We start from the raw sequence: 26,957 nt of genomic DNA on the forward strand, positions 1-26,957 counted from the left end.
CTACCAACAAAAAAGTCCAGGACCTGATGGCTTCAATGGTTAATACCTTTTCTTCTCAAACTATTCCAAAAAAACAGAAGATGAAGAGAAGCTTCCAAATTCCATCTGAGACCAGATTTACCTTGATACCAAAACCAGACAAAAACACTACAAAAAAAAAAAAAAATACAAGCCAGTGTCTCTGCTAAACATAGAGGCAAAAATCCTCAACAAAATACTAGCAAATCCAAACCAACAATACATTAAAAAAAAATCATTCACCATGATCAAGTGGGATTTATTCCAGAGATTCAAAGGTGGTTCACTATTCACAAACCAATCAATGTGATACATCACACTAAAAAGGATAAAAAAAAAAAAAAAACACCATATGATCATGTCAATAGATGCAAAAAAGCAAGTGGCAAAATACAACATCCATTCATGATAAAAACACTCAACAAAGTGAGTTCAGAGGGAACATACCTCAATGTAATAAAGGTCACATATGAAAAATCTACAGCTAACATCATATTCAATGGTATAAAACTGAAAGTTCTTTCTCTATGATCAGGAACAAGGCAAGGATGTTCACTCTCCCCTCAACAAAGTACTGGAAGTCTTAGCGGCAGCAATCAGGCAAGAAAAAGAAATAAAAGGCATCCAAATTGCTAAGGAAGAAGTAAAACTTACTCTTTGAAGATGATATGATACAATAATCAAAAACCCTAAACCCTAAAAATTCTACCAAAAACTATTAAAACTGATGATGAATTCAGTAAAGTTGCAGGATATGAAATTAATATTAAAACTGTTGCATTTCTATACACTGATAACAAAGTAACAAAAAAAGAAATGAAAGTAACAATCCTGTTTACAATTGCACCAAAAATAATAAAATACTAGGAATAAATTTTGCCAAGGATATGAAAGACCTATATTCCAAAAACTATAAGACATTCATGAAATTAATTAAAGATGACACAAACAAATGGAAAGATATACCATGCTCATGGACTGGAAAAATATTACTAAATGTCCATACTAAAGCCATCTGTCTACAGATGCATTGCAATCCCTATCAAAATACCAATAGAATTTTTCCCGTAACTAGAACAAATAATCCTAAAATCTGTAGGAAACCACAAAAGACCTTGGATAAGTAAAGCAATCTTGAGAAGAACAAAGCTGGAGGTATCACAATCCCAGATTTCAAAATGTACTACAAGCTAAAATAATCAAAACACTATGGCACTGGCACAAAAACAGACACACAGGTCAATGGAACAGAACAGAGAGGCCAGAAATAAACCTTCACCTATATGGTTAATTAATCTATAACAAAAGAGGCAGGAATATACAACGGGGAAAAGACAGTCTTTTCAATAAATGCTGCTGGAAAAACTGGACAACTACATGCAAAAGAATGAAACTGGACAATTTTCTTAACACCATACACAAAAATAAACTCAAAATGGATCAAAGACCTAAATATGAGACCTGAAATCATACAAATCCTAAAAGAAAAGGTTGGACATCAACCTTAGCAACATATTTATGGATACGTCTCCTGAGGCAAGGGAAACAAAAGCAGAAATAAACTATTGGGACTAAGCCAACACAAAAAGCTTTTGCAAAGCAAAGAAAACCATCAACCAAACAAGAGGTAACTTGGGGTACCTGAGTGGCTCACAAGGTTGAGCATCCAATTCTTGATTTTGGCTCTGGTCATGATCTCCTGGTTCATGGAATTGAGCTCCGAGTCAGGCTCTGCCCTGACAGCACAGAGCCTGCGTGGGATTCTCTCTGCCTCTCTCCCTGTCTCTCTCTGCCCCTCCCCTGCACGCGCGCGCACGCACACACACACACAAACACACACACACACTTGCTCTCACTCTCTCAAAATAAGTAAATATTTTTTAACGTTTATTTATTTTTGAGAGAGAGAGCATGAGCAGGGGGAGGGGCAGAGAGAGAGAGGAACACAGAATCTGAAGCAGGCTCCAGGCTCTGAGCTGTCAACACACAGCCCAATGCAGGGCTCGAATTCCCAAACCATGAGATCACAACCCGAGCCAAAGTTGGATGCTTAACTGACTGAGCCACCCAGATGCCCCTAAAATTAAAATTATAATTCTTCAAGTAATCCTAAGAGCCAGAAAAATAATAAAACAAAGAAAAATCCAGACTATGCAGCAAAAGACAGGATAACACCAATATTATGAAAGCAGTAATAAAGATGAAACATTAAAATCATAATTGTAAATGAAACAAATTATGAAAAGAAAACTCTCACAGATGGAGACATATTGAAAATAAAGTAACCTAAAAAGACTGAAAACAAAAGGATAAACAGAGACAAACTGGGCAGACACTAACAAAGAAGCTGACTGTTGGGACTCCTGGGTGGTTCACTGGCTTGAGCGTCTGACTCTTGATTTTGGCTCAGATCATGATCCCAGGGTCATGAGATTGAGCCCGGCAGGCTCCACGCTAAGCATGGAGCCTGCTTAAGATTCTCTCTGCCTCTCGCTCTCTGCCTCTCTCTCTCCCTCTCTCTCTCTCTCTCTCTCCCTCTACTCCTCCCCAACTCGTGTGTACCTGCACACGTTCTCTCTCTCTCTCTCTCGAAGAAGAAGAAGAAGAAGAAGAAGAAGAAGAAGAAGAAGAAGAAGAAGGAAAGAAATTGACTGTCATTTTTTCCCTCTCTCAGACAAGGATGAATTTAAGGCATAAGGTGCAAAGTAAGACAAAACGGCATTCTATGAACAACAGTAAAGCCCACAATGAAGAAAGAATCTTCACGCACCAAAAACACAGCACAAAAACACACTTTTTTAAAAACTGAATATTCAAGGAAAAATGTAAACCACTACTTTAGTTGGGAGACTTTAATTCACCATAAAAGACAAAGTAAATGCAAGCCAAACACATACTAATAATATGACTTTTTAAAGGTATTAAGATTGCTCTAGTAAATAAATGTGTTTATCATACTCAATGCTCTACACCCCTATAAGCCCATGTCCTGCCATCAATGTCCCAGCCCCCCACCACTACTAATCTGCTTTGTTTCTATGGATTTACCTAATCCAGATATTTCATATCAATGAAAACATAATATGTGCCTTTTTGTGTCAGGCTTCTTTCCCTTAGCATAATATTTTCAAGGTTCCCACAGGATGCACCAATACATCATTCTTCCAGACTTCTTACAAAAATAAATAAAACCCTATTTGATTAAAAACACACTGAATATTTTGTTGCTAGCAGCTCAAAGTTTCCTTTCAGATATATTTGCATATGTTCGTTGCTCGTTTGTAAATGCGACAAACCCCCTTTAAAGAGGTAAGAAACAAAATTAGCAATACTCCATCTCCAGAACAATTAACACGACTTTGAAACACAAGCGAGTATCTACTTTTCTAAGTGTTACTAGCACCATCATAATAAACTGCCCTGTTATCTGTCAACTCGTGCTTCGATAAAGGTAAAATAGTATTTCCCCACAAACAAGTAACACTGACACCCTGAACAAGGGGTAAATATTCTATTTTTCAAGATTATCACAATAAGTCTCAAACTCATTAACGTCATCTACAATATTACACTTTATTGCTTATTCTTGAGGTTTTTCAGGTTCTACATACTCTTACATCGGAAGTCACCAGCAAAAACTTCTTTAAATCCCTTCTGAGACCCAGACTCCAGCAAAACACAAAGGAAAGACAGCTTTCTCTGAGCCAGCTGTCACTCCTGTCCTTTGGGTTCCTACATTCGAGGCACAACTATTCTACCACAAAGCCCCCTCTTCCTGAATCCCCACAATACTCCTAGTACCCAGATTTCAGCACAACCTCTGAATTCCATTAAATGTTTCAGGTACATAAAATTTGTCTCCTAAACTTTTTATTACATATAGTTTAGGTACATTAAAGGTACTAAATACCAACAGGAACTATCTTATACATCTCTTGAATCTTCCTGAGTGCCTAGATAAGTAATTTTAAAATAAACTGCGTAAATTACACTCCCTTCCTACTGCCGGATCCTTAGCCTCCATCAGACCTAATCAGGGCAAAGGGAAGACGCTTTGAATAGGATGAAAGGTACACGTTTAAATTAGACTGTACTTAATTTTCAGTATGTAAGAGTGACCATAAAACTAAGAGATAAGCCAAAGTTGTCATCAAAGGAAGGGAACAGAGATCCAACAAACAATCCTTACAGTGGGAGAAAATTAAACTGCTTTACAACTATTTACTACCAAGTTTACTCATGCAATAAACAGTTAAGTACTGACATCTTAATGATCCTGAGTCTTCCTTCTAAGAGAGGAATGTCTCTCCATTAATGTAGATCTTCTTTGATTTTTTTAAATCAGAGTGTAATTTTATATCTAAGCATTTTCTCTTGGTGCTAATGTTAATGGCACTGTATTTTTTTATTTCAAATTCCAATTTTTCATCCTAGTATACAGGACAGCAATGGACTTTTGTGGATTAACATTGTATCTTAATATCTTGCCATAACCCAGGAGTTTTCTGTTGTTGTTATTGACTCTGGGATTTTCTATATAGACTATCATGTCATCTGAGAACGAAGACAGTTTTCTTTTTCTCTTCCCAATTTGCACACCTATCAGTTTACTGCGTTAGGCAGGACTTCCAGCGCAATGTAGAAAAGCAGTGAGAAGAGAGGACATAGTTGCCTTGTTCCTGATCTTAGTGGGAAAACGCTTGGTTTCTCATCATTAAGTATGATGTTAGCTGTAGATATTTTGTGGATGTTCTTTATCAAGCTGAGGAAGTTCTCCTCTATTCTTGGTTTATTGAGAGCTTTTACCATAAACGGATGTTGGATTTTGCCAAACGCTTTTTCTTCATATACTGATAGGATCATATGCTGTTTCTTCTTTAGTCTATCGATGTGATGGATTACACTAAGTGATTTTTGAATGTTGAACCAGGCCTGCATACTTAGAATAAACCCGCGTGGTCCTGGTGCATAAGAATTCTTTTGGCACACTGTTGAATTTAGTTTGCTAATATTTTCTTGCAGAACTGTGCATTTATGCTCATAAGAGATATTGGTCTGTAGTTTTCTCTTATTGCAATGTTTTTTGTCTGATTTTAGTATTAGGATAACGCTGGCCTCCAAGAATGAGCTAGAAGTATTCCATCTGCTTCTATTTCCTATAAGAGATTGCAGAGAATTGGTATCACTTGTTCCTTAAACATTTAGTAGAATGCACCAGTGAAACCATCTACGGTGTTTGGGAAGGTCAACTCGTTATTCAATTTCTTTAAAATATGCAAGCCTACCCAGATTATGTTTCTCATTGTGTGAGTTTTGGTAGACTGTGTCTTTGAAGAAATTTGTCCATTTCATCTAGGTTTTCAAACTTGTGGGCATAGAATTATTCATAATATTCCTTTAGTATCTTTTTAATGCCCATTGACTCAGTAGAAATGATCTTTCACTTCTGATATTAGTAATTTGTGTTTTCTCTCTTTTTTTCTTGGTTAGTCTAGCTAGAGGCTTATCAATTTTATTGATATGTCTAAGGAGCAGGTTTTGATTTTGTGAATTTTTAAAACTTATTTCTTATTTTCACTTTCACTAATTTCTGCTCTATTTTTTTTCTTTTGATTACTTTGGAATTACTTTGCTCTTTTTTTTAGTTTTTTTTTAAATTTTTTTTAATGTTTATTTATTCTCGAAAGAGAGAAAGAGACACACAAAGGGTGAGCAGGGGAGGGCAGAGAGAGAGGGAGACACAGAATCCAAAGCAGGCTGCAGGCTCCAAGCTGTCAACACAGAGCCTGATGTGGGACTCAAATCCACAAACCGTGAGATCATGACCTGAGCCGGAGTTGGACACTTAACCAACTGAGCCACCCAGGTGCCCCTTCTTTTAGTTTTCTAAGGTGGAAGCTTAGATTGTTAATTTTTAAGTCTTTCTTCTTTTCTAATATAGCCATTCAATGCTATGAATTTCCCCCTACACACTGCTTTTGCCGCATCCCACAAATTTTGATATATTTTATTTTCATTAAGTTAAAAACATTTTATGGGGCGCCTGAGTGGTTCAGTTGTTGGGTGTCCAACTTCAGCTCAGGTCATGATCTCACAGCTAGTGAGGTTCGAGCTCCGCGTCGGGCTCTGTGCTGACAGCTCAGAGCCTGGATCCAGCTTCAGATCTGTGTCTCCCTCTCTCTCTGCCCCTAACCCACTCGCATTCTGTCTCTGTCTCCCTCAAAAGTAAAATAAAACATTAAAAAAAATTTTTTTTTAACTTTTCTAGAGACCACACTGACCCATGTGTTACTTAGAGGTTGTTTAATCTCTAAGTATTTTGTAGCTTGCCAGTTAATTTCCATTATTAATTTGTAGTTTCACTCTTTTGTGGTCTCAGAGCAAACATTACATGATTTCTATTCCTTTAAGTTAAGATGTGTTTTATGGCCTAGAATGTGGTCTATCTTGGTGAATTCTTCATGCAAACTTGGGGAAAATGTACACCGTGCTGCTGAAGTAGTCTGTAACTGTCCATTAGATCCAGCTGACTAATATTGCTGTTCAACGATATACCCTTGTTGATTTCCAGCCTGCTAGATCTGTCAATTAGTGACAGAGGGGTGTGGCAGTCTCCAGCTATAATAGTAGAATCACCCATTTCTCTTTGCAGTTTATCAGTTTTTGCCTCACATATTTTGAACCTCTGTTGTTAAATGCATACACATTAAGAACTGTTATGTCTCCTTGGAAAGTTGACCCTTTTTCATTCTGTATTGCCCCTTTTATTTCTTGTAATTTTCCTCGGTCTAAAGACTGCCTTGTCTGAAATTAATACAGCCACTCCAGCTCCCTTTTAATTACTGTTAGCTTGGTATATCTTTCTCTGTCCCTTCACTTTTAATCTATCTTTACATTTTAAGTGGATTTTTTATGAACAGCATACAGTTGGGTTTTTTTAATGCCCTCTGATAGAGTCTGTCTTTTGACAGATACACTTAGGTCATTCACATTTAAAATGATCATTAATAGTACTGGTTGAATATTTATCACAGTTTTAACTATTTTTTTTTTTGTTTTGTTTCTTGCCCACGTTCTCGGTTTCTATTTTTGTCTTTCAGTCTTTGTCTGTCTGCTCTGGTTTTAACTGATTCTATTTTCTCTCCTCTTCTAACATATCAATTATAGTTCTTTTAAAATATTTTTAGCGGTTGCCTTAGAGTTTGTAATTTACAACTACTCTGAGTCCACTGTCAAGTACCTAATCACGGGTAGTGCAAGCACCCTGTAACTGAGTGTTCCCAGCTCCTCTCGCCCATCCCTTCAGTAGAGCTGTCATTCACCTTACTTCTCCCGAAATGTAATCACTAAAAGTGTTGCTATTACTTGCAATAAACTGTTATCTGATATATTAAGAAAACAAAAGATTTTATTTCACCTTCATTTATCTTTCTCTAACATTCTTTCTTTCTTCATATAGATCTGAATTTCCCACCTAAGTAATTTTCCTTATGAGGAACTTCTGTTAAGATTTCTTGCCAAGCAGGTCTACCATCAATAATGTCCCTCGATTCTTGTCTGAAGAAGTTTTTATTACTCCTTTATTTTTAAAGAGTAATTTGCTGAATATAGAATTCTAGCTTGGTGGATGTTTTTTCTAATAACATTTTAAACATATCACTCCTCTCTACTCTTCTTTCTGAAAAGAAATCAGATATAATTCTCCTAAGATTCTCTATCTGTAAGGTATTTTTATTTTTCCTAGTTCTTTCCCCTGTTTACTTTGTCTCCAATTTTCTGCAGTTGAATATGATATGCCTACACATTAATTTTTTTATTTTTTGGTATTTATCCTTGTTGGTGGTCTGTGAACTTTCTGGATCTGTGATTTGGTGTCTATAGTAATTTCTGAAAAATTCTCACCCATTATTGCTTCAAATATTTCTCCTGTTCTCCTCTTTCTGGTATTCCCAATACACGTACATAACACCTTTTGTAATTATCCTATAGTTCTTGGGTGCTCTGTTCCTTTCTTTAATTCTTTTTTTTCTCTTTGCTTTTCCATTGAGGAAGTTTCTTTTCTATTAGATTCTTCTTCCTTTCCTTGGGCATGTCTAGTCTACTGATAAGCTCATCAAAGGTATTCTTCATTCTATTACAGTTTATTTGATTTTTACCATTCCTTGATTCTTTCATTTTTACTTATTTTGAGAGAGGAAGAAAAAAATGTGAGTGCGGGAAGGGCAGGGAGAGAGGGAGAGACAGGATCCAAGTAGGCTCTGCACTGTCAGCACAGAGCCCAGACACAGGGCACGACCTCATGAACTGTGAGATCATGACCAGAGCCAAAACCAACAGACAGACCCTTACCCAACTGAGCCAACCAGGTGCCCCATCATTGATTCTTTCTGAAAGTTTCCATCTCTTTGCTTACATTACCCATCTGTTCTTGGATGTTGTACACTGTTTCTGTTACAGCTCTTAGCATATTAATTATTTCAAATTCTGGTTTTATTATCCCTAAATCTCTGTGATATTTGAGTCTGCTTCTGATGCCTTTTCTGTCTCTTCCAACTGTATTTTATTATTTTTTATTTTTTATTTTAGAGAGAGCGAGCAAGCAGAGGAGAGGGGCAAAGGGGGAGAGAGAGAATACTAAGCAGGGTCCCTGCTCAGAGTGAAGCCCAAAGCAGCAGTGAAGCACCATCCACGATGGTGAGATCAAGACCTAGCTGAAATCAAGAGTCAGACGCTCAACTAACTGAGCCACTTAGGAGACCCCCAACTGTATTTTCTGACTTTTAGTATGCTCTGTAATTTTTTTGTTAAAAGTTGGACTTTGTGTATAGGATAAAAACAGTTGGGGTAAATAAGACTCCAGCGAGGTCTACGTGTATCTTGACTGTCAGATGGGCTGCTTCCTGTTTGATGTACCCGTTGGGATCAGATGCTAGAATGTCCCCTAGTGTGCTTGTTTTTGTCTCCCGTTGTTGCTTTGGTTTTCTCTAGAGATGCCCTCTTTCTTTTTCTTTTTTCATTTTATTATTTTTTAAAAAACTTTTTAATGTTTATTTATATTTTAGAGAGAGAGAGAAAGAGAGAGAGTGTGTGTGTGAGCGGTGGAGTGGCAGAGAGAGAGGGAGACACAGAATCTGAAGCAGGCTCCAGGCTCTGAGCTGTCAGCACAGAGCCAACACAGGGCTCAAACCCACAAACTGTGAGATCATGACCTGAGCAGAAGTTGGATACCCAACTGACTAAGCCACCCAGGCGCCCCTAGAGACTCCCTCTTAAAGAGTCTGAGCCTTGCAGTTCTTTTAGCTGTAATCCCCTGTTATTATGCAGAAGCCTGACTGATGTGGTGGTAAGGAGTGGCTCTGGTAACAAGAATTTCCTTTGAGGGGCACCTGGTTGGCTCAGTTGGTTAAGTGTCCAACTCCTGATTTCAGCTCAGGTGGGATCAAGCCTTGCTTCCGGCTCTGCACTGACATCACAGAGCCTGCAAGGGATTCTCTCTCTCCCTATCTGCCCCTCCCCTGCTCGTGCTCGCTCACTCGCTCTCTAAATAAATAAAATAATTAATTGGAAGGAAGGAAGGAAGGAAGGAAAGAAGGAAGGAAGGAAGGAACAATTACCCTTGAGAGCAGACCTTTGTCAAGGTAAACACAACCTTCTAGGCATTTTTCAAAATGGTTGCTTTCCCGCTCCCCCTGCTAAAGCACGAGGGGATTTTTTTTTTAAACCTGAGAGCCTACTAGAGCTCCTAGAAGTAATCCTCATTAAAGTATGGAGGCACCCCCTAAACCTGAACCTCTGGAGTTTCAAACTCTATTAAGCCTCCGTCAATTAACTGATTACAGTTTAAGTGTTGCTACCAGTATTGGCTATTTGGCAGGCTTCTGCTAGAAAGGCTTTTGCTCTGGGTAAGCTGTGATTCTAGGCCTCCACCTCTCCTTCCAGTTTTCAAGGCCTGTGCCCTATGACCTCAATTCTCTGATGGATTTAAGAAGAGTTGTTGATTTCAAATTCTTCAACTTTTCTCACTGTTGGAGGATGGAAATGACTTCCAAGTTCAAGTTGGACTGGAAACCAGAAGTCACTCACATGTTTTATGGTCTTATCTTTTATCTTCAGGTCTTTGATTTACCTGAGAATTGTTTTCTGTGTACGGTATATATGATATAAAATATTTTTTAATTTCTTTCAACGTTTATTTATTTTTGGGACAGAGAGAGACAGAGCATGAACGGGGGAGGGGCAGAGAGAGAGGGAGACACAGAATCAGAAACAGGCTCCAGGCTCTGAGCCATCAGCCCAGAGCCCGACGCGGGGCTCGAACTCACGGACCGCGAGATCGTGACCTGGCTGAAGTCGGACGCTTAACCGACTGCGCCACCCAGGCGCCCCTAATTTCTTTTTTTTAGAGAGAGAATGAGTGGGGGAGACAAGGCAGAGAGAGAGGAAGAGAGAAAATCCCACGCAGGCTCCACGCTGTCAGGGCAGAGCTCAATGAAAGGCTCGGCTCGATCCCACGACCCTGGGACCACAACCTAAGCTGAAATTAAGAGTCGGACGCTCAACCAACTGAGCCACCCAGGCACTCCTATAAAATACTTTCTAAAAAATACTCTATTCTCAGGGTGCCTGCGTGGCTCAGTCGGTTAAGCGTCTTTCTCGCTCGCTCTCGCTCACTCTCTCAAAAATAAATAAACCCTTTAAAAAGTTTTTTTAATAAAAACAAATAAAATAAAGGAGTTCCTTGACCTTGGGGCTATTAACGTTTTAGGCCAAATAGCTCCTTGCTGCTGTGGAGGTCCTTTGAAATGTAAGATTTTAGCAGCATCTCGGTCTTCTACCCACTAGATACCAACACATAACACACACCCCTCAGTTGTGACACTGCTACAGGTTTCTTGGGGCGACCCAGTTGAGAACCATAGGTCTAAGAAATGGATGTTAAATGTGGAAAAAGGAAATAAGGTAAAAATTTTATTACTTGGTGTTAATCTTTTCAAATAATGTAAATTTTCAAGGGCAGGAATGGTAGCTAAATCCCTAAAGAATGACTTAAAAATTGTTGTGTCAGAGATACGCATGCATGTGATGTTTAGAAGACCTTAAGAAAAGACTCCCACGCAACTCTCATCCACAGGTAATCTGCTGCTTTTCTAAGTCACTTCCATAATACTAGGAAACGTTTGTTGGTTTACCAATGTTAACAAAATATATTCACTACTCAATACAGAAGTTCAGAATGTAGCTACTATTTTTCTGACATTGAGGATTTACACCAGTACAGTGACTATTACCACCACTACCTGTCTTCCACTTCCTCTTCTGGTGTTTATTATATTTAGTCTTTGTTATTCTCTTGGGTAATCCCTAAGGACTTAAATCTTTACTTCTTGTTTTATCAATTTATTCCCGGGGGTGTAGCTAACAGATGTTTCCTGTTCTTAAATTCTCTAGCAGCTGCTATTATTTATTATCATCATCGTCGTCATTAAAGAAAACCTAACTACCCAAAAGAGATGGTTCTCTTTAGTTTTTCATGACTTAAGATAATGAGACAATGAGAATCTTAATGCATGTAAGCTGCCTTTCTGAAATAACGGCAGTATGAATTCCCAGGAGTAAGACTATTCAATCAGAGCATATAGTCCATCATACTGCCTTCTAGCACGGTTTATTAGAAAACATGTTATTTCATGCTTATTGAAAATAGCATTATTTTTTCCCAATTATATAAATAAAAATCCTTTTTGCTAAAAATTGAAGGTATTCAGGGGCACCTGGCTGGCTCAGTCAGTAGAGCACGCAATACTATTTTTATATTTTAAAACAAATAAAATATTTGAAATAAAATATTTTAAAACAAATATTCGAAAATAAATATTTTAAAACAAATTTAATGTATTCAGAGGAGTATAAGGAAAAAGGTAAAAGGGTAAAAATATGAAATTCCACTACTCTGAAAAAAGCACCCTTCTTCCATGCTTCTTTCTATGCATATCTACACAACATAAATAACTTTAGTCAGATTACAGGTTTACTGTTTTTAATGTGGAAATATCTTCAGGTTCTCTCTCCTTATTATTTCTGGCTTCTAGTCATACTTTTTTTACACACTCTCCCCCACCACTTTGCCACATCTCCGGCAGCCAGTGGAAGAGCAGTCTGGTGTACAGCCCTCCATTCTTCCTGGCTCCAAAACACTCCACAGCATGTGTCACCAGACGTAAAAGGACAGGCCTTCTAAAAAATTATTTTTAGGGGCGCCTGGGTGGCGCAGTCGGTTAAGCATCCAACTTCAGCCAGGTCACGATCTCGCGGTCCGTGAGTTCGAGCCCCGCGTCAGGCTCTGGGCTGATGGCTCAGAGCCTGGAGCCTGTTTCCGATTCTGTGTCTCCCTCTCTCTCTGCCCCTCCCCTGTTCATGCTCTGTCTCTCTCTGTCCCAAAAATAAATAAACGTTGAAAAAAAAAATATTTAAAAAATTATTTTTACACTTAAGTCTCTAATCCATCTGGAACTTATTTTCATATATATGATATGGGAGCTCAATTTCACATTTTGTTTCTGAATGGTGAGTAATTAGGCCAACACAATTTATTAAATAAACCATCTTCTTCCACCGAAAATAACTACTGTTGCTGTGTACCAAATCCCCAAGTATACTACGGCATATTTCTGACTATTACGTTTCTTTGTTCTCTTTGCCAATTTCGATAACAACGACATGCACTTTCAATAGTAAATAATTATATACTGTATTTGCTCTCTGGGCAAATCTCTGAGTTTCATTTTTCATAATTTCCTAGGCTAGACTTGGGCTTGGGGGGGGAGGAGGCAAAATTTAGACAATCGTCCATATGGACTTAAAATCATTTTTATTCAATTTCAAATAAAACTCTGACTCTAACTGAAATTGCATTAAGTATATATAAATTGATTTTGGAAGAGTTAACATTTGCATGATACTGTCTTTCCCTCCAGAAATGTGGAAAATCTTTTCATCTGTTAGACATTTCATACTCTTCAAAACATTTTTATGGTTTTCTGCATACAGTCTTTGTTCCTTTCTTATTAAGTTTAGTTCTGATTTATTATACCTTTTGTTGCTAACGTAAATAAAATATTTTTCTTACGTTGACTATGGTTGGCAATTACAAGTATACAGAAAAGCTCCTGACTTAGGTATAGTTACACTGTTTCCAGTAAGTTTACCAAGCTCGCTCATAATTTCAGAATCTCATGGTTTTTCTAGTTACACAATCACGTAACAAATTTAAAAAGATCATCTTCTTTTCTAATAATTATAATCAGTATTAATTTTCTTAGCTTTCTGAATCCCCCAGAATCTCGAAAATAATGTCCAATAATAATGATGATAGCAGACATACCTGCCTTTTCTTCATAATAATGAAATGGCTTTTGGTTTCCACATTTAGTATAATGCTTCTTGTTGGTTTCTTTAATATTTAAGTAATTGTCATTCATTTCTATCTTATTTAGCATTTTGTCAGGAATGGTTGCTTAATTTTATCGACGTTTATTGGAATAATCAATTTTCCTTTTAAATTGTTGAGATGATAAGTTATGTTAATATGTTTCATGGTATTAAGCCATGCTGATGTTGATCCATCCCTGGAATAAATCCATCTTGTTTACTGTGTATTAATTCTTTCATACATTATTATACCATACTACATCTTAAAATTTTATTGACAGTTATAAATAAAATTATTTTATAATTTTCTTTTTTATTCAGATTTTGAGGTTATGGTAACTTAATTTCACAAAATGAAATTAAGAGCTTTTCTCCTTTTTGTGTGGGTTACAATAAATAATATTAGAATTATCTGCTCTTGAAGGGTGATACAGAATTCAGCTATGAGCCCATCAGATCCTAGTATTTCATATGACAGAGTTTGACATACATCTGCAATCTCTTCTATGGTATATAACTAATTCAAGTGTCTAGACTTTTCCTTTGTTAAAGAAAATTAATCTAGACACAGACCTTGTATCTTTCACAGAAATAAACTCAAAATAGATCACAGTCTTAAATGTAAACCACAAAACTACAAAAAATCCAGGTGATCGTGGGTTTAGCAATTACTTTTTCTATATGATATGAAAAGCATTATCCATGAAAGAAAAAAAATGACAAATTGGACTTGATTATAATTAAAAACTTCTGCTCTGTGAAAAACACTGGTAAGAGAAGATAAGCCACAGGCCAGTAGAAAATTTGTACAAAACACACAGCCAATAAAGAAGTTGAATCCAAAATATAGAAAGAACTCATAAAACCCAAAAAACAAACAACCTAATTAAAAAATGAGCAAGAGGTCTGAAGAGATAGCTCACCAAAAAAGACACCATACATGAGAATTAATAACTCAAAGTGGATCACAGATAAAAAGTGTGATGGCTGGGGCTCCTGCATGGCTCAGTCGGTTGAGCATCTGACTTCGGCTCAGATCATGATCTCACTGTCCGTGAGTTCAAGCCCCGCGTAAGGCTCTGTGCTGACAGCTCAGAACCTGGAGCCTATTTCAGATTCTGTGTCTCCCTCTCTCTCTGCCCCTCCCCCACTCATGCTTGTTCGCTCTCTCTCTCTCTGTCAAAAATAAATAAAAATTAAAAAAAATTTTTTTTAAATGTGACAGCTAAAATTATAAAATTCTTGGAAAAAAGTACGAGTCTTTATGACCTTTGGTTGGCAAGGCCTTCTAGAATATGACATCAATACGGGGCGCCTGGGTGGCGCAGTCGGTTGAGCGTCCGCCTTCAGCCAGGTCACGATCTCGCGGTCCATGAGTTCGAGCCCCGCATCAGGCTCTGGGCTGATGGCTCAGAGCCTGGAGCCTGTTTCTGATTCTGTGTCTCCCTCTCTCTCTGCCCCTCCCCCGTTCATGCTCTGTCTTTCTCTGTCCCAAAAATAGACGTTGAAAAAAAAAAATTTTTAGAATATGACATCAATACAAAAATGACCAAAAAAATTGTATAGATTAATTGTATTTCAACAAGATTAAAAACTTTTGGGGTGCAATCAAGAAAGTGAAGAGGTGACCTACAGAATAGAAGAAAATATCTGCAAGTCATATGTTTAATAAGCACATTATGTCCAGGATATATAAAGATTACTTGCAACTCAATAATAAGAAAAAAAGAACCAATTTAGAAAAGGACAAAGCATACAGGGCACCTGGGTGGCTCAGTCGGTTAAGCATCTGTCTTCGGCTCAGGTGATGATCTCATGGTTCATGAGTTCAAGCCCAACATCGGGCTCACTGCTGTCAGTGCAGAGCCCACTTGAGATCCTCTGTCCCCCTCTCTCTGCACCTCCCCTGCTTGTGCTCTCTCAAAAAATAAAACATAAAAACAAAAAAAAAAAAAGACAAAAGATCTGAATAGACATTCCTTCAAAGATGATACACAAATGGCCAATAAGCACACAGAAAGACATTCAACGTCTTTAGTCAGCAGGGAAATGCAAATCAAAACCACAATGAGATAACACTTCATACTCACTAGGATGACTATAATTAAAAATCAAAATGACAGTTAATAGCAAGTGTTGAAAAGGGTGTAGAAAAATAGAAATTCTCCTACATTAATGGTAGAAATGTGAAATGGTATCACAACTTTGGAAAATAATTTGACATTTCCTCAAAATATTAAACAGAGTTATCCTATGATCCCGCAATTCCACCCAAGAAAAATGAAAACATACATCCACACAAAAACTCATAGAGGAATGTTCACAGCAACATTCTTCATAAAAGCCAAAAAGTGGAAAAAACCTGAAGGTCCATCAACTAAAGAATGAATAAACAAAATGTGGCATATCCATATAATGAAATATTCTTTGACCATAAAAAAGAATGAAGTATTGATGCATGTTACAACGTGAATGAATCCTGAAAATATCATGCTAACTGAAAAAAAAGCAAGACACACACAAAAAACACATACTGTATGATTCAATTTATATGAAATATCCAGAATGGGCAAATCTGTACAGACAGAAAGTAGATTCATGGTTGCCTAGGACTGGAGGATTCAGGGGGAAATGGGGAATGACTGCTAATGGGTATAGGGGTTTCTGCTGGAGACAATAAAAATATTCTAGGATTAGATCACGATGATCACTGCACAACTCTTAACTATATTAAAAACCACTGAATTGGGTGAATTAGATGGTATGTGAATGGTTATCTCAAAAAAACTATAAAAAAACAGTTGAGTTTGTTTTGTGCAGAATTTCCATTGTTCTGGTGAGAACCAAATTCATACACATGTATAAAATGCTAAATATAAACTGTATAATTTCAGTGATCCCACATGGGCTCAATGCTCTTACGTTTGCATGTAAAACTAATATTGCATTATTTCTATACTCTAATAATGAAGCAGCAGAAAGAAATTAAGGAAACATTTCAATTTACAATTGCACCAAAAATAATAAAATACCTAGGAATAAGTTTAACCAAGGAGGTAAAAGACCTGTACTCTGAAAACTATAAAACATTCATGAAAGAAACTGAAAACGACACAAATATTCCATGCTCATGGATTAGAAGAAAAATATTGTTAAAATATGTATACTACCAAAGCCATCTATGGAATAACGCAATCCCTATCAAAATATCAACAGCATTTTTCATAGAACTAGAATGAATAATCCTAAAATGTGTAGGAAACCACAAAAGACCTTGAATAGATAAAGTAATCATGAAAAAGAAAAACAAAGATGGTGGTATCAAAATTCCAGATTTCAAGTTATATTAGAGTTGTAGCAAACAAAATAGTATGGTACTCACACAAAAACAGACACGTAGATCAAGAGAACTCAATAGAAAACCCAAAATAAACCCACAATTATACGACCAATTAATCTCTGACAAAGCAGGAAGAATATTCTATGGGAAAAAGTCTCTATAACAAATGGTGTTGGGAAAACTGGACAGCCACATGTAAAAGAATTAATCTGGACCACTTTCTTACACCCTACACAAAATAAACTCAAAATGGATGAAAGACCTAAATGGGAGACCTGAAACCATAAAAAGCCTAGAAAAGAGTACAGACAGCAACATTAACACATTTTTCTAGATATGTCTCCTGAGGCAAGGGGAAAAAAAGCAAAAATAAACTACTGGGACTCATCAAAATAAAAAGTTTCTGCACAGCAAAGAAAACAACCAACAAAACTAAAAGACAACCTATGAATGGGAGAAGATCTATGCAAATGACATATCCAATAAAGGGTGAGTATCCAAAATATAAAGAACTTCTACAACTCAACGCCCAAAACAGAAATAATCCCATTAAAAAATGGGCACAAGACATGAACAGACATTTCTCCAAAGAAGACATCCAGATGGCCAATAGACACATGAAAAGATATTCAACATCACTCATCATCAGGGAAATGTAAATCAAAATTACAATGAGATATCACCTCACACCTGTCACGATGGCTAAAATCAAAAACACAAGAAACAAGTGTTGGCAGCATGTGGAGAAAAGGGAACCCCTGGGCACTACTGGTTGGAATGCAAACCGGTGCAGCCACTGTAGAAAACAGTATGGAGGTTCCTCAAAAAATTAAAAATAGAACTACCCTATGATCCAGTATTCACATTGCTGGGTATTTACCCAAAGAACACAAAAATACTAATTGGAAAGAATATATGCATCATTATGTTTACTGCAGCATTGTTTACAACAAGCCAAATTATGGAAGCAGTCCAAGTGTCCACCAACGATGGAGAAATAAGATGTGGTATATATATACAGTGGGTATTACTTAGCCATCAAAAAGAATGAAATCTTGCCATTCACAACAGCATGGATGGATCTAGGGAATATAATGCAAAGCAAAATAAGTCAGAGAAAACAAATACCATACGAATTCACTCATATGCAGAATTTAAGAAATAAAACAAATGAACAAAGGGGGAAAAAAAGAGACAAACCAAAAAAACAGACTCTTCACTATTGAAAACAAACAGGTGGTTACCAGGGGGAAGATGGGTAGCAGGATAGGTAAAATAGGTGATACGGATAAAGAGTACACTTATCTTTTTTTTTTATTTTTTTTTTAACGTTTATTTATTTTTGGGACAGAGAGAGACAGAGCATGAACGGGGGAGGGGCAGAGAGAGAGGGAGACACAGAATCGGAAACAGGCTCCAGGCTCTGAGCGGTCAGCACAGAGCCCGACGCGGGGCTCGAACTCACAGACTGCGAGATCGTGACCTGGCTGAAGTCAGACGCTTAACCGACTGAGCCACCCAGGCGCCCCAAGAGTACACTTATCTTAATGAGCACTGAGTAATATATGGAACTGCTGAATCACTATATTGTACGTCCAAAACTAATATAACACAGTATGTTAACTATATGGGAATTAAAATAATTTTTTTTAATTTAGAACACTGAATATCAAATAAAAAGCACTATGGCAATTTAGGAGAAAAGCCACATAATAAAAGAAAAAGCTTTATATTTTAGTACCTTTAACAGCATTTTTTTCTTGCTTTTTGAACAATCTGTATTTTCATTTTCCACTGGGTCCAAAAAATTATATAGCCAGCCCTGGAACACATTTAAAAGCTACTGCATAGAACTTCTTGAAGAGTACGTACAGAAGCAAAATCAGAATATAAAAACATGAAGAAAAAAATTCCCATCACCTTGCTCTTTTATTATCTAGATGTCCCTCAAGTCAACAAAGTTATATCATGTGCTCTTGGTAACTACAACCCTGAAACCCATTCAACGCTTCCTCTATTGTTTTTTTTTTTTTTTTTTTTGTCTTTTTCAAATGCATTTATTTTAAATGTATATTCATTTTTTTTTTTTGGAGAGAGAGAGAGAGAGAAAGAAAGAGGGTATGCAAGCAGGGGAGGGGCAGAGAAAGAGGGAGACACAAAATCCAAAGCAGGATCCAGGCAACGAGCTGTCAGCACAGACCCCGATGCGGGGCTCGAACCCACAGACTGCTAGATCATGACCTGAGCCAAAGTCGGACACTTAACTGAGCCACCCAGGCAACCCCAAAATTCCTCTATTCTTAAACAAGCTTAATTCAATACCTCAAAGTCAACAGAAATAATGAATCCCAATGTACTAAGTAATGATCATGCTTCAAATAATGTGCAAGCACTTTCATGGCATCATCTGACCTAATCTGCACATCTTTAAGATAGGTATTATAATTCCTTTTTTCATAAACAAGAAAATTAAGGTTCCAAGGGATTAAGCAACGTGCCCAATACCACACAGCTAGTAAAGCACAGATGTGACTGGAACCTACACCACCCCGATCCAAACCCAACAAATCTGCCTCCTTGTTTAGCTTTCAGCACTGCTGTGCAGTAAAGTGAAGCTTAGGCTCTCAATAAAGTATAATAGTTAAATTTCTGGGTTTTGAAAGAAAGTATAAGACTATGATTAACAACAGTATAGGCCTCAATAATGCACCTGATACTCTGACTCCTAGATCAATCCCACAGAATCCCCATCTCATGATTTAGCATGCTGGGGAAAGCCTGCTGGCAGTCCTACATGCCCAGCTTTTCATCAAATTCCGCATTTTGTTATGGTGCTCTGAAAGATACAGACATATGTTGAGGAAAATTAAGATAATGTTAGATGATGGGGTGCCTGGGTGGCTCGGTTGAGCGTCTGACCTCAGCTCAGGTCATGATCTCACAGTTTGTGAGTTCAAGCCCTGCCTTGGGCTCTCTGCTCTCACTGAAGAGCCCGCTTCGGATCCCGTCTCCCTCCCTCTCTGCTCCTGTCCCAGCGCAAGCATGCACACTCTGTATCAAAAATAAACATTTAGGGGCGCCTGGGTGGCTCAGTCGGTTAAGTGTCCGACTTCGGCTCAGGTCACGATCTCACGGTCCGTGAGTTCGAGCCCCGCGTCGGGTTCTGGGCTGATGATGGCCCAGAGCCTGGAGCCTGCTTCCGATTCTGTGTCTCCCTCTCTCTCTGACCCTCCCCCGTTCATGCTCTGCCTCTCTCTGTCTCAAAAATAAATAAACGTTTAAAAATAAATAAATAAATAAATAAATAAATAAATAAAATAAACATTTAAAAAATAAAAAATAAAATAACGTTAAATGAATGACTTCTAAAGGCCAAAAACTGTACTTTAAGGAGTATGTGGAAAGTTCCTGAATCCTAAGCCCTGAAAAAGATATGTAGAAACCGGTACAGATTTAATATTAGAATAACTCTAACCCTTCCATCTAGAGAATCTATGGCCTACACAACGGAATCACTATGAGTTTTATCATGAGTCCTGCCACAAAATGACCCACAAAGAAAAGAATATGATATTGTATTCCCTCTCCCATTTCAAGTTCCCCTTACACAATTTGAACTTCATGCAAATTTAATTCTACAAAGCTTTTTTTTTTTTAATTCTACAAAGCTTTTTAAACACCAAAACATTCTGGCATCCCCAAATTTCAAGCTGCTGCTGGTTGAGATGCATCAGCAATGGAAAGACAGGTAAAGTGGGATGACAGAAAAACAGTTTTTACAATGTCACCCTGGGAAGGCAAATCCGAGCTGCAGAATCTGGCACCCCACTAGGCGTCTGAGGGGAAAGTGGGAAAACAGGCACAGAGAACATCAGTGCTCTGACACGGAGTCAACGAGGGCAGAGCCAGGTGCTCTACACCCAGCAACTGGGACAGGTCACCCAAAGCTTCTCCCGCCTCCAGCACACAAGTTCTTCTGTGCCAGTGGAAAGAATAGTGAGGAGTTGGATCCCAGAAGTCAAAAACTCTGAGCCAAAAATCAGCAAGACATCTGGATGCAGGAACAGACAGAAGGAAATACTTCTCAGAATGCATATTATTCAAAACAATCCGAAATGTGTTAACAAGGATCCCACTGAAATTCTAGGGAAGGAGATTCTGAAGATTCTAACACACAAAGGATAATGACATTAGCAGTGTAAAATTAGAATTTATTATCTTTATCGTGTGCCCTTTCTGAATTGTCATATTAAGTGTTAAAATATTTACAAGGGCTTTCAAAGATAAATTCTGAATTTTATCACCTCATGTCCGTTTTTTCTTATAATGCCTTAAGTTCTTTGAATTATCCTATTACTGGGGCACCTGGGGGGCTCAGTCGGTTAAGCGCCCGACTTTGGCTCAGGTCATGACCTCACAGTTCATGAGTCCAAGCTCCGTGTAGACTCTGCGCTGACAGCCCGGAGCCTGGACCCTATTTCGATTCTGTATCTCCCTCTCTCTCTGCCCCTCCCCTGCTCATGCTCCGTCTCTCTCTCAAAAATAAACATTAAAAAAAAAAGTTTACAAATTATCCTAAAACCCAAGATTTTCAGGAAATTAACCTACGCCACTATATTTGGATATAATCTTCAACATCCAATCATCATGAGTGAATATCTACAATTATCCTCTACAAGTACCATGCAGAATAAAACAAAAGCATACAGCTCTCAGAGATTTTATATTCCATCCTACTGTATAATGTTAGCTTGGAAACAAAAGGAAAACTAACACCAGAAATCACACTGAAATGATATGACATTCTTTGGATGCCTACACCTCTCAGAAATTATACTTCCAATGATCACTTAAGATGGAAAGAATAAAAAGAAACGAAAAACTATCTCGTGTGTAATCAGAAATGCCTCAGTCTCCTCCACCCCTAAGTACAGAACTAGGGAGGAGTGAGGTATACTCACAAGGAGAGCAGCGAAGGTCAAAGCCTCCTGATGAAGGAGTCTGAGTGACTGCTCTAACTAATTACCACAAACTTAGTGACTTCCCATAAACTTATTACCTCAAAGTTCTAAAGTCACAAACCTAACATGGGTATCACTAGGCTAAAATCAAGACATCAGCAAGGCTAATTCCTTCTGGGGGCTCTCGGGAGAATCCATTTCCGTGACTTTTCCAGATTCTGGAGGCATTCACTTTCCCTGACTCATGGCCTTTCCTGCACCTTCAAAGTCCTTCACTCTGTCCTCTGCTTGTTGTCACATCTCCTTCTCTGACTCTGACTCTCCTGCCTCCCTCTTATAATGAACCTTGTGACTGCACTGCACTTACCCATATAATCTAGGTCAATCTCTCCCTTAACATAATCGCATCTGCAAAGTCCCTCCTGCCATGTATGATGACCTACAGCTTCCAGAGACTAAAACACGACCATCTTTAAGGGTTACTGTACCACTGACCAGGGGAAGTTCATGTAACCCAGTTTAGCAAAATCAAATACAAAGAATCCTCTCTACCTCTATCCCATTCCTTTTTGCTCACCTATGTTATAAAATTAATATATGATTGGTTTTGTATCCACTACTCCATTCCACTATAAGACTTTGTGGACCACACTGAGAAAGAAAAAGCACCCCCGGACATCTGGAAGCTCGCCTGCTACTATCGGCTAGGCCTTGTTGTTGCTACAAACTGGCTAGCATCTCAGAGCAAGGCACTCACAGCTAGGCCTCGATAATCCTTCCTTGAAAATAAACAACTTCAGAGAACGTCAACATCACAGAAGGGCATCCTATGACCATAATGGACAAAGAATACACAATACCACTCTGTAATCATGACTGAACAAAGACAAGAAACATGAATGCCATCCAAACCATACAAATGACCAAATATCTTTCCGTCATGGTTCATAAAAATGACTTGCTTCTTTACCAAATCCAGCTTTAGCTTCACCCCAGTCTTCTTGACTTCTAGACAAGATTAAAATACTTAATCATAAAACTATCTGATCAAAGCCCCACTTTCTTAAACTCTTTCCAAATCACCCAACACAAGCACAAATCCTATTTTTAAAAGTTCCTTTCTAATACTCTCTTATTGAAACACCCCCACAGTTCCCAGTGGTATGCATTTTCCCTCACTGCAACATGCCATCAACCCAACTTATCCAACTACAGGTATATTCCTGGTGGTCTTTGTCTGGAAGGCAGTGAAAAAAAGCTCAGAAAAGCCTATAGACCCCCAGACAACTGCATTCCAAATTTATATACAAGATTAACGACTCCCTCCCATCTTCTGCCCAACCCCTATTTCTCAAGAGGGAAGAGCTAAAGTTTTTATCTGCAGCACAAGGAGTAAGCCATGGAAATGAAGGGGAGACCCTGGTAGAAAAAGGCAGGTAAACTCACCTAGGGTAACAGTAGAGAGAGAATGATCCCTGGCATCTCCATTACATTCCCACTCTATTTGGCCAAAAAGAAGGAATTTGAAGGAATTCAAATAAATTAGAAAGTCCTAAAATCTCTACTGTTGTAAAAGTCCTAGTCAACCCCAGAACTGTCCCCCCAAAATACTACAGCCAAGTGAGGGAGCTTAAGCCATAGCCAGAATAAGGAAGAATTTAAATTGCGCAGCCATACCAAAACTCCCTGCCAGCTAGTTTCATAGTCTCTCCGTGGTCCTTTCATTAGCCTTAAAATAAGCATTTTATGTAACCAATCTAGTTGGATCCCACACAACTCTGTTATGGTGGAGGTTTAAACTTTATAGGACTGTAAATATAGCACAGGCTGTGAAATCAGCCTGCCTGGATTCAAACTCTGGTTCTATCACACACTGACTATGCCACTTTGGCTACGTGCTGTGAAATACCTACTTCGCATGCTTGTTATGAGACTCCAATAAGACACCTGATAAGCACTCAATTAATGGTACTTATTATTAAACTAGTGAAGGGATTATGGGGATTTTTTGGTACAGTTATGCATTAATCTGTGACCATTTTAAAGTAATAGCTATATCGGTAAAAGTGGCATCAAGGTAAGAAAGCCATTTTGAAGATAACATCTAAGAAAATGCATCCAAACAACAGATGCACCAAAAGACAAGTGATGCTGTGCAACTATGACAGGTATAAAGAACAGATACATATAAATTGCTGTCCATATTTCAGTTCTCCTGTTGGGCATTTAATAAGCTAGAGACAACGTTTTAGTATCCTGGGTAATGGTTCACGGATGCATGTCATTTAAAAATAGGTTAATCAAAGGCAGGTCACATAGGAACCAATGAAAATTCTGTGTATGAACCAAGGATTGTAACTTATCCAATTCTGCACACATGAAGCTGAAAAGAAAAAGGGAAAATAAACAGCAAAAGGAAGAAAGAAAATAGATCATTACCACCTGGTTAACAGCTAAAATCCAATGTACTCATTAAAGTAATTGATGAAAGAACTCTGAGATATTCATAATACTGAAGACAAAACAGGATTATTAGTAAGTATTTAAAAGTTAAACACTACACAATATGCAAAGACTAACTCAAAAATCAAAGACCCCAAATGTAAGAATTAAACTATAAAACTCTGAGAGGAAAACATAGGTGGAAATCTTCATGACACTGGATTTGGTGATGATTTCTCCAATACAACACCAAAAGCACAGGCAAAAACTGAAAAAAATGGATAAACTGAACTTCATCAAAATTAACTTTTGTGCAAAGAACACTATCAATAGAGTAAAAAGGCAACCCACAGAATGGGAGAAAATATTTGCAAATCTCACATTTAATAAGGGATTACTATCCAGAATATATATAGAAGTGCTAAAACTCGGGGCGCCTGGGTGGCTCAATAGGTTGAGTGACCGACTCTTGGTTTTGGTTCAGGTCATGATCCCAGGCCCCACCTTGGGCTGCGCAATGCGCATGGAGCCTGCTTAAGATTCTCGCCTCTACGCGCTCTGTCCCTCTCCCCACTTGCTCTTTCTCTCAAAACAAAAAATTCCTAAAACTCAACAACAAAACAATCCAATCCAAAAGTGAGCAAAGGCCTCAAATAGATATTTCTCTACAGAAGATATACATATGGCCAGGAAGCACACGAAATAATGCTCAACATCACTAATCATCAGGAAAATGCAAATAAAAACCATGATGAGTTAACACTGCACACCCATTAGGATAACTATTACTAAAAAAAAAAAAAAAAAAAAAAAAAAAAACCCGCAGAAAACAACATGTGTTAGTAAGAACATGGAGACAATGAAACCCTGGGGGGGCACCTGGGTGTCTCAGTCAGCTAAGCACCCAACTCTTGATTTCGGCTCAGGTCACGATCTCATGGTTCGTGAGTCTGAGCCTGACGTTAGGCTCTGCACTGACAGCATGGAGCCTGCTTAGGATTCTCTCTCCCTCTCTCTGCCCCTCCCCCACTTGCACACACGCTCTCCCAAAATAAACGAATAAACTTTTTTTAAAAATGAGGAAAAGACTTGAAGCTTCACAAGAGTTCCAAATACCCATAAACACATGAAAAGGTACCGAAATTCACTAAATCATTAGGGAAATGCAAATAAAATTTGTTGCGCAATAAATATTACGACGCTTAGTACAATGGCTTACATTTAAACAGGACAGAAAATAACAAGCGTTGGTAAAGCTGGGGAGCAACCACACCCCTCATTCAGTGCTGTGGGAGTGCAAGGTGGTGCAAGCACTTTGGTAAACCGGAGGAAAGTGTCTATTAATGATAAACGCGCAACCTACACAGCAGTTCCACCCCAGGGCATCTTCCTAACAGAAATGCGGACACACGTTCACCGAGAAACACGTACAAGAATATTTGCAGCCCCAACCTGTTAACTACTGAAGCGCCCCTGAAAAGTAAAACAGGGGCTCGGTCTATTGAGCACCTGACTCCTGATTTCGGCTCAGGTCACGATCTCAGGGCTGTGCGTTCAAGCCCCACCCACGTCGGGCTCTGCGCCTCGGACAGCACGGAGCCTGCTTGGGATTCTCTCTCCCTCTCTCTCTCTCCCTCTCCCTCCCTCCCTCCCTCTGCCCCTCCCCTGCTCTCTCTCTCTCTCTCAGAAGTAAATAACCTTTAAAACAAATAAAATAAAGTCGGTCGCACTATAGTCACACAACAACAGCGACAGGAACGAATGCTCTTTATTCCAAGTTATGACTCGGCAAAGCAGTTCTCAATGTCAAGATCAATAAAGACACAAATCCGGCGATTCTACACCAGAATTCCTTCACCCCCGAGCAAGAGCTGTGACCGAGCCTGGGAGACGTCAGAAGAGGGAATGTGTAAACCCGATGTGCGACTGCTGGGAAAACACAAACACATCGGGACGCGCGCGGCGCACGACGAAAAGGCAGACCCAGCAAAGCCGGTTTCGAAGGCCAAGCCCGCTTCCCGATCCCAGTAGGACGCCCGCCACCAGAAGTTGCCCGCAGAGCACAATGGACTCAGGCTCGGGCCCTCCGGGGCCTCAGTCGCCGCCGTCCCCCACAGCGGAAGGCGTCCGGCGGGGCGCACGCGGGGCCGGGCCGCGGGGCGCCGGGAGCGGCCGCACAGGCACCTGCACGCACACCTGTGTGCGCTCACGGCAGGGCTCGGGGCGGAGGGCGCGGGTGGCGGCGCGGCGCGCACCCAGCTCGGGCGCGGGGGGCGCGGGGCGCAGGGCGCGGCCGGGGGCGGGGGGCCGGCGGGGGGCTGCGGGACTGCGGCCGGGGCGCGTGGGGGGGGGGGGGGGCAGGGCCGTGGGGGCGGGGCGCGGGCCGGCTCACCGTGGACTCCCGCACTTGGCTGTGGAAGTGCTGCTCCCGCGCCGACACCTCATCTTGCCCTTCCATCCTCCCTCATGCCCGCCGCCGCGCCGCCCGCGTCCGCGCGCTCCGCCGCACCATCGCCCGCCGGCCCGGGACGGGAGCAGACTGACAGCGGGCCGCCGCAGGGCCGGCGACCACGACCCCCGGCGACGCTTCGGCCGCCTCAGCCGCCGCCTCAGGCGAAGCCGCTCCGGCTGCAGAGGGCGGGTGCGGGGTGGGGCGGGGGCGGGACCTGACGTCAGAGGAAGGCGCCTCGCGTCAGAGGAGCGCGCCGCGCCGTCTGCGAACGGGAGTCGCCGAGGGGCGTGGCCTAGAGGGGCGGGGAGACGGGGCC

At 39.6% G+C, this 26,957-nt stretch overlaps 1 protein-coding gene across 5 annotated transcripts in view; it reads right to left on the minus strand.

The window, feature by feature from the left end:
* The window catches only part of LMBR1 (limb development membrane protein 1), a 199,813-nt gene extending 172,940 nt beyond the window's left edge, over positions 1–26,873 (minus strand). For 3 of the 5 annotated variants that reach the window (XM_045496304.1, XM_045496301.1, XM_045496305.1), the window contains exon 1: positions 26,582–26,841. In XM_045496304.1, coding sequence (XP_045352260.1) covers positions 26,582–26,647 — 66 coding nt within the window. In that variant the 5' untranslated portion in view covers positions 26,648–26,841. Of the gene's footprint in view, positions 1–26,581 lie in introns of all 5 variants that reach the window. The other 2 variants (XR_006716685.1, XM_045496299.1) reach the window with 2 other exon arrangements.
* Between the last annotated feature and the right edge of the window lie 84 nt (positions 26,874–26,957).

Source organism: Leopardus geoffroyi, chromosome A2 (assembly GCF_018350155.1).
Source record: "Leopardus geoffroyi isolate Oge1 chromosome A2, O.geoffroyi_Oge1_pat1.0, whole genome shotgun sequence".
In the NCBI taxonomy this organism is placed as follows: Eukaryota; Metazoa; Chordata; class Mammalia; order Carnivora; family Felidae; genus Leopardus; species Leopardus geoffroyi.